The sequence below is a fragment of the Argiope bruennichi genome, chromosome X1 (genome assembly GCF_947563725.1).
Source record: "Argiope bruennichi chromosome X1, qqArgBrue1.1, whole genome shotgun sequence".
NCBI classification, from domain to species: Eukaryota; Metazoa; Arthropoda; class Arachnida; order Araneae; family Araneidae; genus Argiope; species Argiope bruennichi.
In genome coordinates this window covers 28,982,388-29,000,744 of record NC_079162.1, presented here as the reverse complement: position 1 = coordinate 29,000,744, position 18,357 = coordinate 28,982,388, and the positions used below count along the sequence as shown (strand labels likewise).

Below are 18,357 nucleotides of genomic sequence, written 5' to 3'. Positions count from 1 at the left end.
CAGGTAAGTTGTGTGTATTTAAATTTGTTTATTTGTATGTTTGATAATGCTGATAAAATCTCAAATTTTATGTTTAAATTCCTGTTTTAAAGCTTCTTTTTTGAAAGCTGCTATAGCACTCCACTGCAGTTATTTTGACCACTGTATAGGCATTAAATTACAATTTATAGTAACTATTTTTTAAATTTTATTTAAAATATATATTATCTGAGAATTATTCCAAAATTTGGACCTTTTGTAAGGATTGAACTGGTAATTTTAAAAATCAATTCTCCATTTCATGTATGGATTATGAAAACTGTTCTCTATTCTTACAAAATAATGTTTGGAGGTGAAATTATATTAAACACCTTTTTGAAATTCTGTTTACTAAAATTTAAATAAGCTGCTAGAGATATAATAAGTCATTAAAAATTTATGAAATTAATCAAATTTATCCAAAATGTATTTCCAATTTATTTTGAATTTTATAAATTTATCATTATAGATAAAAATGCGAGCCGGTTGCTAATATTTCACCACGATTTAAGAATAAATTATGATTAGTATCTAAAAGTGAAAATATGTAATTTTAAACAGCTTATTTCATTTCAATCAATTCAATGCGAGATATACCTTAAATATGTGTTGAATCCATTGAGTTGAATTATTGATTTTGTGTTTAATGGCATTGCTAAGAATATTTTTGTGTTTGTTTATTTATTTATAGGCGTATTTTATGGGTGTTGTATGGTCATGCTATAAATATCTGAAGCTACTGCATGTTGCCCAGTTAGTAGAAAGCTATATTGAGGCTGATAATGAGGTATGAAAAAACGATATTTTTAAGTGATATTTATGAGCATTCATGATTTGTATTTCAATAAAAAGGAAAAACAAGGTTTATAAAATATTTCGTTAATATAAACTATGAAGATATTCTTTTTCAGTAATGTTAATTTAATTCTCATTGTTCCCGAAATAACAAATATTAGATTTGGACTGGGTCTGTATAACTATATATTATGAGATTAGCTTTTTTCTTTATATTCATGAAATTTCACTTTAAAGATTATGTTATACAGAAATTATTTAAAATAATTTCAGATGAATCATCATATTTTAATGAAACTCTTGTTCATAATAAAATCTGTAATGAATTATAAAATAAAGGTTAGTAGACATTAATTTACCTTACCTTCCACCCCACCCCAATCTAAATATAATAATATTCTAAGACAGGTAATCTTGACAATATGGAAAACGCTGTAATGTGCCTCCTTACTAAAAAGTTATATAGTTTGTTTCTGTGCAAATTGTTTTTTCTGTTAAACCTTAGTCTACAATCAAGCAGATTTTTTTTTTTTTCACTTTTGGTATGTCAATAAAATTTTGTGACATTTTGCACTCAAAACGAAAAAGAAAAGCCAGAAGATGTTTAATTTTTTTCCATATTGAATTTAAATGCATATCTTGTTCATTAGCTATTGAAAAAAGCGACACTTAAAAATTCAGATATTAATAGAAACATGACTGTATTTAAAATTGTTCCTGGCTGAAAATTTCGTGTAAAAATAATTTTAAAAAACTTTGAATTGACTACATTAGCCATTTTTTCATATTCTTGGATAAAGGATGCAGGTAATGTTTCAATAATTAAATAATAATAATATTTACATCGAATAATGATAAAAATTTTAGGGTGAAACTTGAAATTGAATTAAAGTACAATAAGTATCTAAATGCAACTCATTTTTTAAATTATACAGTGAATCTTTTTTTTTTTTCCTTCTTCTTATTTCTACATACATTTCTTTGAAACTAATATGGTATGTACATTAAATATTTTACATTTATATTATACAGCACGATTTGAAAGCTTCATAACCAATTTTAAATATTTTCCATAGAACAGTTATCTATTTTATAGATACAATTTTATCCCAATTAACCTGTGAAACTAGTGTTTACAATATTTTACAATGTTCTTTCTTGTTTTAATTGTCGAAAAACAGGCCTGGTTTTGCCAGTCATGCAAAGCAGGTATGCCTGAAATTGACCTCTAGAAGAAGTGATAGCCAAAAGTGGGTAAATCGCAAAACTTGAATTGTGGCCGCCCAAGTGTACCGCATTTCAGTCAAAAGTTTTTATAGTATTTAGTGTTAGTTTATACTAATTCCGTTTTCAATAGAAAATGTTTTTCACAAGAAATTAACTTAGATGACATTATTAATGAACTTGAAGGCAAGAAAGCTGGAGAAGCATGATTTTAATTTTTTAGTGCAATAACTACAATACTATGTAATTTAATAATAAAGACCTACTTTTCAAATCATTATGCTATTCATGCATGCATATTACCTTTCTTAATTTATAAATATCCTTCGTAATTCTGGTGCAAAGAAATAGACATTTGCTAAATATTGCAATAATCTGGAATAATTTTTTTTAGAAAATTAAATTCGGGTTATATTCTGTAATTGATGTATTAATGATTTTACTGGTGAATTGTAATTAATTTTATTGCTGACTCATTAAATGTATAAGACAAGTTTCCTCTCACCTCTAGTGACTTTTATGAAATTACAGAAATTTTTAATTTTAAATACTCTGGTTTAGAAAACGAATGAAGATATTATAGAGTGAGGAAGTGGCTATAGATTAACAGCATGATAGTGTTTCATCTCTACAACTACACCTGATGGAAAGAAATAAGAATTTGTTGTCATTATTTGTGTTTTTAATTATTCAACTCCAGCAAAGTAACTCGATGTTAAGGCTCGCTATTTGACTCAAAATTTTGCGAAAAATACAGCTTGAAAAAATAAAAATTTTCAGGCAAAGAAATGCTATAAAAAAGGTGGTATATCTAAGCATCTTGTTTTGAGTTCACAGTATTACCTCGTTTTTACATTTTCACATTGTTTACAACAGTTTTTATTTGTCCCCTTGGATTATATTTAAGTGTTAATAATTGCAAGTGGTTTCTCACAATTTACTTCCCATTGTTCGGATAATTTTTTTTTTGGTCTCTTGAAAAGTGTAAAAGAAGATTAATATTTATTTTCGTGAAAGTTTGGCTAACTTTTAGAAAACTTATTTATTGAATTTTAGAAATTCCTTTTACATCTTACATTCGTGCCAAAATTCATTTTTAAATTTTACTAATCAAATACAATTGCATCATTAAGAAAACGCTCTTTATATTTTCAGATAGGTCACAGAACTTTGATATTGTTTTTAAAATTACCAGATTTTCAATTGTCCTACAGTTTTTTTTTTTTTTTTTTTTTTAAGTAGAAATATTCTAATGTAGATATTGTTGTATATATTAAAACAAACAAAATGTAAGAAAACAAATATTTGAAGATTGGATCAAATCGCTTATCCGTTTCTATAATATATATAAAAAATCATGCTCCTAAATGCAACCGAATCTTAGTAAAATACTATTTTATTTCAGAAACTAATGGTTGCTATAATTTTAGCATGAAGAATGATCTTTGATCAAATAAAATTTGTTTTGTCATTTTATTTAGTTTTAGAAAAAATATTTAAAGCAGGAGAAATGTCCTGAAATGAAGCTTTTTTATTTTCATTTTTACCTAGTTAATATTTTTTTTATTTTACTTTTCTTTATTCCGAGACATTTCATTTTATTTTTAATTGATTCAATTTCTTGCATCATATTGTATTTTTCTCACCAGAGTTTTGAGTTTCATTTTACTATGTATACATTTATATAGTTACATATATGTAAAAAGAGTAAAAGATGTAAATATGAAAAAAAAATTGGGGTATGAAATAATTATCTAAGTAAGAATATTCATGTAGATTCTGTTATCAGAAAAAGAAAATAATTATTCAGAAATAGATGTTCTGAATAAGTTTTGTTAATAGTAAAAGGGATAAATTGCCCAATCTTATGCTCCAAGACTATCAAATGCTTTTTAGTAATAGAACATAACAAATTTATATAATTATTTACATAATATCAGACAGAAGAAGAGGACATTTCTATAAAATTAATCAACTTTCGCTCTGAAAATAGATGTTTATAACAAAAAATATCAAACATTGATATTTAAAATAAAATTCTGCCCAGATACATCATACATTTTATAGCTTTTTCAGTACTGTCAAGTTAACCTGACTTGGAGTGTAATGTGCTGTTGCATGTCTAGCTAGCTTGAAACTCTCACAAAAAAATCTCTGAATTTTTTAAAATTTCTGAAAACTTTTATTGCGAACATTCCAGTAATTTTTCTCTATTAACCATTTTTGCAGATACATATAATATTCAACCTCAATTAAATCATCAACAAACGTTTTCAGAAGTGAATAATATATATTTATGTATTTGTAGGCTCTCTTGCCACCTGATTATGACACTGCTACTAAAACACCACCTCATGCTGCAATGTATGCACCACCACCTTATGCTGCTGATTTTCATGGAGTCTGATGGGATTATTGAAAACGCCTCTTTGTAATTTTCATAATTGTGAACATTGTTATAGCTAGTCACTAAATTTCCTTTCTTTAATTAGATTATTGGTGTGAATTATAATTCTAGTCTGGTACATAAAATATTATTACTGGAATTCTTTTCCTAATTGCAATTTGCTTAATTCTTTTAATTTAACACTGTGGTTAATGTAATGATTATTATACTTTAATGTATAATTTTTTTTATAAAACTTGTAATATAACCTTACTAGTAATTTCATATACTTTTTCCTGCAAATTTTTTGTTTGGTTTTAATTTTAGCATTTATCAATTTTTAACTAACATTTTGGTTTAAACTAGGTGAAAATAAGTGGTTAAGTGTTCTGTAGTTTAATAGTCAGATCATTCAATTTTTTCCCTTTAAAATAGGCTTTTTATTTAGATGCCGTTATTTTGGAAAGGTTAATTTGATTCATCATGCATAATGAAGGCCTTACACAATGCGTTTTCATATTAGAATTTGTATTTCAATTTAACGTGCATTTTTGTAGTATTTTTCAGTTATTTTTAATTAAATTATGTCAATACTTTAATCAAATTCTTTATTGCATGCAATCATTGTTTTTGTGATCTTTGTGCTTGCTAATTTTACTTGATTACAAAGTTATTCTTAACTTCTTGGATATCTTTTCTTTCATAGTTGAATTAACATCCTTTTCTAACAGTTTTATGAAAATCAATATTAAATTTGTCTATTTAAAAATAATTTAACTTTAGATAAACTATATAATTAATCTTTGTTTTTGAACAACAACTTCAAAAATAAATGCTAATAATGCTTAGCTGGTAAAAACTGATTGAGATCCTCTTTATGTTTGTAAACATTTCAGTCAAAGAAAATAATGAATGTTTCGCATATTGGTTGGTGATTGTTTTCAATATTTAAAAATAAGAAGAAACTATGTTGCACATATTTCTTCAGTTTATCATGCTGACCACTGTTTCTTTCATACTTATCTGCCTGTTGCATCTGCCAGTAACATAGAAATCACATCTCATTTTTTTCAATACAATGTGGTGGATTTTATTATTACATTATTGCTTATAAGTAATTTACACCATTCAAACATATTTTAATTTAATTACAGACATCACATTGAATAAGTAACTTAAAATAGATCATAAGTAAAATAAAATAGAAATGTTATTTTTTTGTTAGAAGGGGAAAAAATCAAAATGTTTGTTTATTGTTAGAGCTAAAGTAGGACATTATTTATATGGATTTCTAATAAACATTTCTTGAATTTCTGTACATTTTTCAATTTATTATTTAAGTCTATGAAAGGGAATAAAAAGGAATTAATTTCTATGCAAACATATCTGTATGAAGAGTAAAGGTGTAACTGATGTTATAAATATTGTCAACTCATTTCATTTATACAGGGTATTTTTAAAATCATGTAAAAACTTAAAATAGCTATTGAGCATGGACTCGCAAAGAGTGATCCCTACAAAAAGTGATCATAAGAGAACTTTACCAATATCCAAATTTGGCAGCCATACTATTCAGAATGAAATTGTGGATGCAGGTATTTTATAGTGCAATATGCATTCAAGATTTGCAGTTCCACTCTCTCATTCCTGTTACAGTGATAAAGTTTCAAAGAACAACATCCTCTTTTATTAGTGACATGTGGTGTTTGCAATAAAAAAAATAATAACAAATCTTGTATTGGATCAGTATCTGCTGCATAAGAAACGCCTTTTCTAGGCAGAGACTAAGAAAAGGGCGAAAGCAATCGATGTCAAAATATTTTATTATGTTTTGCAAATTTTCCATGTATGTTTGAAGTGTCATTGTATGTGAAGGTAGGCCTCATATATCAAGTTTTTTTCATAATCGCACTATAATTCACTAACAAAGAACATTTTTTTTTTGTTCACAACCCTTATGTTCTCTTGCATAAATGACCTGCTTGTGTATGCCTTAACCTACCCTTAAGTTTTCCCTGTTGTTTTAAAACATATCCTGTATTTATTTGATGGAACTTCATTGGATATATACCACACATGATTAATTAAAGTTGAAATTATACATATTGTGTAATTAGTAAAAGTAATAATATGTATATAATTAAACTATTAATTATATATATAATTACTAGCTTAATTTTGTTAAGAAATTTTATTGGTTTAAAGTTGTAAAATGAATCAAAGTAGCTAATGGTTACAACAACCAAAGTATTTGGAAAAATATATTATTAATATTAGTATTTTGCCACATGGATAATTAATGTAAAATGAATGCAAGTATTAATTAGACTAAATATTTTGAATTCCATTTTGCACTTAATGGGGCAACCACCAGGATTGCATTACAAAAAAAAAAAAAAAAAGCATATTGCATGAGTAGCATTTGTCGTCATCTAGAAATTTAAATTAATTTTCTAAAAAAATGAGTTCAAAGTAATGAAATTTGTATTCAAGAATATTTCAGATGTAATGAACTCAATAGAAACTTTTTACTGAAAGAATCTACATGAGTTGAAATTTAAAAATAAATAACGGTCAGTTTAAGACGCTTGATAAATCCTTATAACATGCAACCAAATAGGCAAAAAGTGCATTCGTCTTTAAGTGCTCTATTCAGAATATGTAGGAGTATACTTTCATTTGGCCATTTTTCTTCGATTATGATTTCACTTTTGCTAAATATGTGACTAATTCATCTGAACTATTAAATAGTTATTTGAAGGATTCTGTTTTAATACAGGATTTGTCAAGAATGTGATTTGAGTATGAAGGTGCTTCAACTCGTAGGTCTTCTCAGCTATTATTTTCCAACCAAATACATTTTGGAATAATTTTTGAAATAATATCACTAGATAGCAAGTCCTTGCAAGTAGCTTCTATAATCGCCAGATTTAAGTCCATTCATTGTATTATTTCTTTTGAAGTTACAGAAAAAATAATCTACAAAAGAGAAATTTCAAATATACAGTATATTTATTAAAATGTAACTGTTATATCAACAATGTTGCCTAATGTACAAAAATCTGTTTTCCCATTGCATTTCTACACTGGCCTCCAAAATTTAAGGTATAACATGTTTTTCTAAGCTTACCGTTAAAAGAATGGCAGTAATATTAAAATTATTAGTTTAGTTTAAATGTATGATAGTAACGAACTTTGAGAAAACTTGTGTAAAAACAGTAGCTACCATTTTTATTAAAATTTTTTTATATATATATAGGATTGGAAAAATATAATCTTTGTAATTTTGTATATAAGTTTTATACATGATTGTTGTTCCTCACTTGTTATTGGCAGTTTCGTCGACAATATCCAGAAGAGTCTAGCAATGTCTAGGAGAAATCGTTTGCCCGATTCCTAAGGTTACGATCGATCGGATCGAAAATGGGGTTGTCACAAGCTGATGCTGCTGGACGTCTTAGTGCGTCTCGTAGTGCTATCAAACGAGTATGGATCAGCTTCAATCCATGATTCTGTGTTTGCATGACATGTTTCAGGCCGACGACGAGTTGCAGCACCTGCGGGAATCTGTTATTTAGATATTTCAGTCCGAAGAAAGAGAAACATTACTGTACCTCAGCTCATGGCATTACGGGGCCAAGAAACTTCTCTACTGTAGATCTGTATTGCAAGACGACTAGTTGAATGTTTCTGCTTGAAGCCAGAACACAGAGCTCACCGTTTACGTTGGGCAAGAGAACACGTCTCTTGGACTAATCAATAATGAGCTTCTGTGCTTTTAACAGAATTGTCCAGGTTCACGCAGGAGAATGATTCAGATTGTCAGATGATCGGAAGGGAACAATGCACTAGATACAACTAATCCAACATCATTGAAAGTAATAGTTACAGAGGTGGCGGAAGAATGCTTTGGGCAGGGATCTCTCTCAGTAGTCACAATGACTTGTATGTGTCTATGGAGGAACTTTGAACGATGTGAGATATCGAGACGAGATCTTTGTTCCATATGTTCCCCTACTGGTAATGATTTTCTTCTGATGGACGACAATGCGCGACCGCTCCTAGCTCGGTTTATTGAGGACTATCTTGCGGGTAATGGCACAGAGCGAATGGAATGGCCGGCTCGATTCCCAGACCTGAATCTGATAGAGCATCTTTGTGACTACCTTGAGAGTCAGGTTGCTACTTTAAGTATTCCTTCGAGATTGTTAGATGAAATGGAACAAGGTCCAAGTCTGGTCTTCGCTACCAATTTCGTTGTCTCCGTATGGAAAATAGATGCCGCCAATGCATTGCAGCTAAGGGTAGATACATACTTTATCAGAACCTATTTTTGTAATGTTTCTGCGACATTTTTTCACATAAAATGGCGATGTTCTGTTTTCTCCAAAAATGGAGTTCTCTGTCAATAGTGTAATTTTTGTTGTAAATCATGTTTGTGTCGAAATTAAGATAATTCCTAAGTTGCATTCATTGAAGAGCTATTTATCGCGCATATTTTGTTTCTATGTTCATTCATTCTCAAATTAGACACAAAAGACAGGTCGTACCTTAACCATTATAGGCAGGGTATAATTCAGTCGAAGGAAGTAATTTTGAGCAAATTTTACTCAGGGTGCGTAGCGTCATGAAAAGTGCTTAAATTTGAAAACCATTTTTAAGCACCTTAAAAGTGCTTAAATTTGAGAAAAGGTCCTTAAAAATATGCTTAATTTTCTCGCGAAGAACGAAGAAAGCTTTTCGTTTTGTTTCGTTTCCCCACAAGTCGAATATGATATATATATTCCAATTATCGAATGATAATTTGAAGTCATGGTCTTAAAAGTTTGTTTACCTAATATATAATATAAATAATATACACCAGGAATTTGCAGAAGTAATCCCAGGGGCTCCAGCTAATGTTAAAATATTGCTTAATGATTTTTTTTTTTTTTTTGCTCTCTTTACTTCAACAATGTGCATTGTTACTTACTAAAATGCTAGAATAGTTATCCGGAAAGGGCAATATGAAATACCTACTGTGCCATACTTGTTGCGATTCGAAAAGCGTTCGAACTTCAATTTTTAATGTTTTAGATGTTGAAGAATTTATTTAAGTTATGCCTGGTAAATACATATTTAAATTTTTGTGTGTTGTTAAAGAAGAATGTGCAAATTGGTCCGATCAACAGCAAAAAAAAAAAAAAAAAAAAATGCAGGATGAATTTGGTGCTCCGAAAAGGTATATCAAACATGGGAGAAGCTTCTCTAAAATTCATACATTTTCAATCATCATTCTCATTAATATGTCGCTTTGGAACAATAGATTAAATTACCTATTATCAACCACACTGTATTGAATTGTAATTAATTGCGATATGTCATTACGGTAGTCAGTCGCGTAAAATCTAATATGATCAGATTTTAACTGGAAGCCTTAAATTTTCAATGATCATAATATCTTTCGCTGTGTTTTTTTGAATATCTCCATCTATTTGGAAAGTTTTATTTGTTGGACCAATCTCGCCAAATTTCAATTTTGACTTTTGATTTTAGTAAATTGCTGGATGTGGTATTTAAATTTTTTTAAAGAAATGGTGAAAGTTCTTTATAACTTTTATTTTTCAGTGTTTTAGATTCTATCATTTTATAACGATTTTTTTTCTTTTTATAACTCTTAAAAGAATTTTTTTTCCTAATGAAATCTCTCTTTATATATAAAGGTTTGTCCCGAGCAACGTGCAACATAAGTCATTGAAGTTAGAAGCACTAAATTTGGGAAGTTATTTTGGGAGCATTAGAGGCTCACTAAGAACGGATTCCTCAAATTTTTAATTCGAAGTTTAATTTAAAAAAAAAACAGAATTTTAACGTATTTTCATTATAACATCAAAGCATATTATCGCACAAAAATTATTTTAACACCATTTTAAAGGCTAAAAAAATAATTTTTCAATTATAACAATTTTGTTTGAATTAATGGATTGTTTTCTTTAGTTTTAATAATTTTTGAGAAATTAATTTTGGATTCATTTTATACTTATACGTTCTCGTATACATAGTCTATAGAAAGTGTAGTAATCGCCAAAAAATTCGAACTCGAGATTTTGACGAATCACTACGTTTTAGACCTCCCTTAGTTCAAAAAACACATTTTTAGAAAATGTCCGTCTGTCTGCGACAAAGATTACTCGAAAACGCTTTGAGAGCTAGATGGCTGAAATTTGGTATTCAGTCTTTACACCAAATGTGCAGATTTATAGAAGATTTTGTATAAAATCTGTTGAAAGTCGGTCCATCTGTCGGGCTGGTCGATTGTAAGTTAACATGATAATTACAAAACAAAGAGAGCTTGTTAGATAAAATTCGCTACATATATTAATATTTAATTTAACATCTATACTGTAAACACTTGTCAAATTTTGAGCCAAATCCTATTACGGGTTGACTGTCTGTTAGTCTGTACTTTCAGAAACATGTAAGCGCGAAAATTCAAGGACGCGGGGATTTAAATATATCAAATTTGCTATGAGTTTTTGTGACTACAAGTGTAGTTTTGTGTCGAATTTTTATTTCAATCGGTTGAGAAAAACGCGTCTGAAACACAAGTTTGATTTTTGGATACTATTCATGCCAGGATAATCGCCTGCTCATGCCAGGCATTAATCGCCAAATTACTCACTAAGGATGACACGATAGATCAGTAAAAATGCTAAATTCTCTCCAGAAGTTAATATTCCGTAACTATTGTACGTCAATGCCATGTAAGGCGTTCTCTGGCATGACAAGTTTATTAGAGATTCCGTGAGAAAGTTTTAGGGCGACCACTCTCGCTGTTTATTATAATAAAATTCAAAATAATGTCATTGCTTCTTCGAATTGTTGAATCATTTTATTCTGCAACTGTTTAAATTGTGGTAAAAGAAAGGAAAATTCTTCCTGTGCTTTTATTTACACTTAAAAAAAATTTAAGCAGTTCAATGAATAAAATTCTTTACTTGATGAGTTTTGTTAAATATGAAGCATTGCGGTATATTGTCTCGTGCTGGCTTCAAAATTTTTTAAAAATGCTTCAACTTGCATTTTTACTTTCTTGTATACGAAATATAGAGAAAGTATTGCAATTGTCAAAAAATTCGAACTCGAGATTTCGACGAATCTCCACGTTTTGAATCTCCTTGCATTAGAAAAACATATTTTCGGAAATGTCTGTCTGTCTGTGACAAAGAGAAAATAACACTTTGAGCTAGACGGATGAAATTAGATATACGACCTATACACCAAATTTGCGATTTCTTCAAACTTTCAGCAACATCCGTATACAGGAAGTCTTTGTTTATCCGGCTGTTCGAATATAAATTAGCATGATAACTACAAAACGAAGAGAGCTAGAGAAGTAAAATTTGGTACAAAGATTTAACATCTATAAAAGTGTGAGCCTAATCCAATGAAGGATTCCCTATCTGTCGGTCTGTGCTTCCTCCAGTATGTAAACACGGTAACTCCAGAATGCAATGACTTAAATATATCAAGTTTCATATGTAATTTTGTGACTACAAGTGTAATTTTATTTTTGTTTTAATCAGTTGGAAAGAATGCGTCGAAAATCCAAATTCGCTTTTCGGATACCTTCAACCGCATCTCGGGGATTAATCTCCAAAACACTTTTTAAGGATCGTGTGATAGAACCAGTAAAAATGTTTAATTCGCGCCTAAGGTTAATATTTCGTAACTATTGTACACCGATGCCATGCAAGGCATTTTCTAGCAGTATGCGATAATGTTTTCGGGAGACTCTCCCGATGCTTTATTTTCATTTTGCTTCTAACTTCAGAGCTATTTTTTACTTCATGAATTTGTTTCCGTTATTTGTGAAAACTACGACTTGTTAAAGCATTTTTATTTCTTTATAATATATATATATATATATATACACACAGGGTGGTCCACAAAAAAAACTTCCCCTATATATGAAGCCCTAGCGGCCTATCCGCTCAACCAAAATTTCAGACATGGTTGTTTGAAGGTATGCGCTGGAGATTGTGATGATTCTAAACAACGCAGAGTTCACGGTTACGGTTACAGTGAGAGAATTTTGAAATTTTCGAATGGCAACACCCACTTTTTCCTTGCTCAAATTGATCAGCGTATTGAAAAACCACAAATGGCGTTTTAACGATTAGCGTGTGACAAAAATTGCCGCCGTAAAGCATTTGCAAAGAAGAGCATTATAAAGGACTAATGACAACACAGAGAGGAAAGAGAAAAAAAGTTTTTATTGGAATGGAAAGTTATAATTACAGGTTTTGAACGTGTTCACCTTCGCAGGCGACAACGCATTACATTCGGGAGATTGTGGACAACAATGCCGAACGTAGCATGAAAGGAGGAATCTGCATAACTTCACGTGTTATGGCTTCTTGCAATTCTGACAAAGTTGCAGAATTCCGTTATTCCTGAATTGCAGCAACGAAATGTCATTAGGGACATTGTATGGATGCAAGATGGGGCTCCTCCACACGTCGCCCAATGTGTTCGACCAGTGCTGCAACAACACTTTGGTGATAGAGTCATCTCTAGTAACTTTGCAGTTTCGTGTCCACCGCGACCCCCGACTCACTCTTATGGATTTCTGGTTCTGGGGTTATCTGAAATCTAAGGTGTACACGCCTAGTCCACGAGATGTGTCAGAATTGCATGATGCCATAACACGTGAAGTTATGCAGATTCCTCCTTTCATGTTACGTTCGGCATTGTTGTCCACAATCTCCCGAATGTAATGCATTGTCGCCTGCGAAGGTGAACACGTTCAAAACCTGTAATTATAACTTTCCATTCCAATAAAAACTTTTTTTCTCTTTCCTCTCTGTGTTGTCATTAGTCCTTTATAATGCTCTTCTTTGCAAATGCTTTACGGCCGCAATTTTTGCCACACGCTAATCGTTCCAATGCCATTTGTGGTTTTTCAATACGCTGATCAATTTGAGCAAGGAAAAAGTGGGTGTTGCCATTCGAAAATTTCAAAATTCTCTCATTGTAACCGTAACCGTGAGCTCTGCGTTGTTTAGAATCATCACAATCTCCAGCGCATACCTTCAAACAACCATGTCTGAAATTTTGGTTCGATTGGTTGAGCGGATAGACCGCTAGGGCTTTATATATAGGGGAAGTTTTTTTTGGACCACCCTGTATATATATATATATATATATATATATATATATATATATATATATATATATAACCTTTCTTCTCTAATTTGTTAAAATAAGAATTTTTGCCTATAGGTTAAAAGGCAGATTTTCATTAATTTTAAGAACGTTAAAGGTTCAAAAAAGATTTTTATTTAACTTTATAAGTAATAGGCGATTAGACAATTTCTTTTTAGTCTAATCATTTTGAACGCTGCTATTATTTTCTGTTAAAAAATTATCTAAAAAAGTTTTTGTACATGGCATTGTTCTACCATCAGTTTCATGGCAGTTTTGCCAGTCTCATGATGTTATAGGAATGCTGTAGTTCTTAATCTTATAAGACTTTAAATGGAATGAGTTAGTGCTGTAGGAAATTTACTCTTCCCATCCCAGCTATGTTGAATCTTATTTGTTGTTGCATATATAAAATCGGATACATTTTTTTTACATGCTGTTCTTCTACATCTCTATCGACATTTTCAGAAATGTTGTGCAAGTCTATTTAAATGACTTAAGAAATTAATTAATTCATTCAAACAAATGTTGAAAAAAAACACATCTTTATTGTTAATTTTATAAAAGTTCATTTAATTTTTTGGTGTTATAGTTTTTCTTTTCTTTCATTTTTATGATCAATGTTTTTGTCAAAACAAAAACAAAAAAACTTTACAATAGAAGATGTTGTGAAAATACAGAAATAAACATTAATATTTAAAGAATAAGCATTTAAAATTATTTTCAATAAAAACCATGCATTATTATAAAACAGAAAAAAATCTTATGTTTAGAAAATGCGCAGTTTACGTATCCGTATTTATACAAAGGTGCTTAATTTTTTTCGGCTAAGATGCTTAAAAATACTTAATTTTTGCTGCGGTTTCTCGCTACGCACCCTGTTTTAAATAAGGTAACTTATTTCGAGTTTTTAAAATATATTGATTCTGTTTTAAATAATATTTCATTCTGTAATTAAATTACTTAATTCTTTTCATCATATTTATTGCACAAAATTTTTGCATATAAGCTGATTATCTGTTTTACGTACGCTGACAATTGTTTCTTAAAATCTTGTATACGATCCACTTTTAGTCATAAAGCAGTTATTTTGTATTAGAGTTTCCAGTTTTTTTTTAAAAACTTATAAAAAATATTAGTAATAGGACCTAGGTTTGTATAAAATTTAGATTTCATAACATTTTTTAGCATTACATTTATTGATTCAAAGTTCTTTATTTCATTTAAAGCATTTCTCAATTAAAAGTATATGCTTGTGTCCAACGTTTAGGAATTATAGGGTACAATTTTAGTAGGCGCCTTATATACAGTACGTTCCAAAAAGGTTGAAATGGTCTTTGAACTTTTTACCATTTGTACATACGAATGCATTGTGAATTGCAAAAAGTATTCAAGGTAAGGTAAGAAATTAATTTGTTAATTAAACAGCCCGGTAAATTATTACATTTTTATGACTCACCTGCATAATATTGAACAATTAGATTTTTTTTTTATTTCATCATTATAAAATTCATACATATATCTTTAAAATTGGTAAGTTATAAGGACCCCATTTTTCAGTTAAGCATATCAAATTTGAAATGGAGATATCAAGAACTGGACTTAATATGACTGAAGAAAAAGTGTCTAAAGCTGCAATGCATATACAAACTCATAGATCAGCCTCGTACTAGTCTTTCTTACTCTACTCGTCTTCCCATTATTTTGCGCATTAAAACATGTTACTTTTTAATTTGAAGAGAAAAAAGCAATGTATATATTTTGGCTGAAAATCATCGCGGAGCTAAGTTTTAAGTTTTTAAAAAGCGAATCCATAAGATTTTTTTTTTTTTTTTTTAATATAATGGAGTTATTCAAGATCATCACACGATAAACGTAAACTGACCAGCGATGATTTCAAATCGAATGGGCATCATGTGAAATTCTATTGCAATGAAAAGAAAAATAATTCATTGATTGAATTTTTTTCTTTATCTTCTTTTTGGGAATTTTAGTTCGTGATTATTTACTAGTTCTTAAAATTTGTCTAATTTTCTAATATGATTTTCTATTTATGCTGGAATTATTCATTTCTTCCACATAGCTCGAATAATTTAAGTTGCATTAGTATGATATCGTTTATTTTATACATTTAATTAGCTTTATGAAATTTAAAGATTAATAACTTCGTATATACCAGTGTGTAAGTCAATATTATAGGAAAATAAAATCTTTAAATAGCATCGTTCACAATTTAATGAAGATTTAAAATATTCTTGTCATGTCGAATCGTTGCGAAGTGGAAAAAGTAAAAAAGTTCATATAGGTTTTACCGTTTCACATTGTTTCAATCAAAATTTAAAAAATAAACATTGTTTTTCTTTAAAAAAAATATTAAATGTAATGAAAGCGTAGGATGTTAAGGACAGGCTTTTCCTTTTAAATGTTTCTCGGTTTAAGCTAAGTGTTAGGTCTTCCCCAAACTTTTGCTTTCCGTATGAACCAAAAACATTAAATTTACTTTTGCCACCAAAAATTACAGACTGCCAAAACTCTTATGATTTTTAAAAAATTAACTTCTAGCAAATTTCGTTCTCTCCTTCTTATCCACTTTACTAATAAACGGTTTCTTTCTAGAAACTCAAGATTGAAATTCATGATTTCTCAGGATGTTTCTTACAATTTGAGGATGAGAGAATTTTCCCGAAACTTTTTCTAACTCCAAGCGTTAATATAAGAGCACTTACCTTCGGATTGATAGTTATTTGTTTTAACAAACCACCTTAATGAGGTGTGCAAATTGTTGGCTATCTTGCCCACGCTTTAATTTCTACAGAGCCGGTTTTCTTATATTTAGAAATCATTCTTACTTTATATTAAAAACACCATTTATTTTTTGATAAGATTTTTCCACTTTTATTATGATCTACAATGAGTTTTTCTCCCCCCCCCCCCATCATAATCGGTTATCGTAAACAGAGTTGTAGGCAATCACAAGTAAAACTGAGGAACCTGTTTGTTGGAAGGTATAAATGTGGTTTCATAATACATGCTCGAATAACAATAATTTCCGTAATGGATGAGTCACGTCATTTAGCGAACATTGAAAAGTTGATAATCATCGGGGACAGAGCACACGGTAGCAGCATTTCTGAAACCGCAGCTTTTGTTAAGTGTTCACTTAGTGTCGTAGTGAATGTGTGTATTAACTGGAAGATCAAGAAGGTGTGCAGTCCAGGAGTGCAAACTGTGTGGTACCACGGACCATTATTGATAGGGGTGAGTATAGTTTTCGATACCTGATTAAGAGTGATCAACGCTCGACCTTCGATACATTGACGGCTCGAGTGATTCAGCGTTGCACCAGAAAACCATTTAGGAAAACTTTTTAACGCACTTTATTGTGTATTGGTTTCGCAGAAGACGTCGGACTTCAGCACCCATGTTAACAAGCATGCATTGCAACAAACATCATGCATGCAAATGCATGATGCATATTATTGCAAACATTGGACCCTGGAATAGTAGGAAAAGTTTGCTTTTTCTGATGAGTCTCGTTTTCTACTGCTTCAAATTGATGCGCGCTGGCATATTCGCCAAGAGACATCAGAAAACAGACTTCCAGAAACCCTTGTTGGGTACCAACAAGATGGAATGATGTTCTAGGGCGTGCTTTCTTGGCATGCTTTAGGTCATTAATTCCTGTGGAAAGTATCCCCTGCAACTAGCTGTACGTACTGATCCATCGTTGCCGATTAGGTACATCTTTACATGGTAATTGTGTATCCTGCAAATGATGGCGTGTTTCAGCAGAATAAGGCTGCATGTCATGCGTCTAAAATTGTCAATGCACGATTCGTGGGGCACGAGGAAGAGTTCCTGTTACTATCCTGGTCTCCAAATTCCCCAGATCTTAATCCTTGTGAAAATCTGCGGGAACATCTCGATCGATACATCAGACAGAAAGGCCTTCCACCTCGGAATCTTTGAGTTACATGATGCTGTGCCGTTCTCATATTTGTCGCCACCTTCTAAGCACATATTGAGTCCATGCCCCGGCTCTTAACTATTTTTTTTTTGGTTGCAAGAGAATGTTATTAGGTAGGTGGTCCTCAATAATGTTACTCGACTGTGTATAAGATACTATAAAAAGTTATAGTTATTCCCAAAAATAACAAATAACTCAATTTTTTTTCGTTAAAATGTCCACATATTTTTTACATGGCCATAAATGGTTGTTTTCAGAGCAGTCAGAATTCACAAAAATAGTGGAGCTATGCAATTCTTTTTTAAAAAAAGAAACACGCCACCAAAGATATTTTCTGTTTCAGTGTGGTATGAAACTTGATACAGATATGTAGTCTTATATCGTTGTAAAATAAATAAATAAAACTTGTAATTGATCAATTTTGTCTTGGGAAATGGAATAAAAATATAAAAACTATCTTATTTTAAACTCTTTTACAACTTATTGGTAAAAAATTAACAATAATAGTTAAAGAAAGCATGTTTCTATATTTTCGAAGCACATATGTGTGGCTGATTCAAAATTACGGGATTTGTTAGTCACTGTACCAATAAATAATTAAGCAACTGCATTTAGCCTTACTGGCAAGTCAGATTCTTTCATGTTAGCAACACTGCACTGCTTTTGAGATGCATGTCAACATATTTATAGATTTTTACTAACTTTCTGAAAATATGAACATTTTGTAATTTCTTTAACTGCAGTGATGCATTGCATTTGTTACATATAATATTTTTACAAA

At 30.3% G+C, this 18,357-nt stretch overlaps 1 protein-coding gene across 1 annotated transcript in view; it reads left to right on the top strand.

Annotated features, from left to right (window-relative positions):
• The window catches only part of LOC129959109 (lysosomal-associated transmembrane protein 4A-like), a 31,985-nt gene extending 27,402 nt beyond the window's left edge, over nt 1–4,583 (top strand). The window contains exons 6-7 of the mRNA XM_056071925.1: nt 710–805; nt 4,346–4,583. Coding sequence (XP_055927900.1) covers nt 710–805; nt 4,346–4,444 — 195 coding nt within the window. The 3' untranslated portion in view covers nt 4,445–4,583. The remainder of the gene's footprint in view (nt 1–709; nt 806–4,345) is intronic.
• Nucleotides 4,584–18,357: the final 13,774 nt, after the last annotated feature.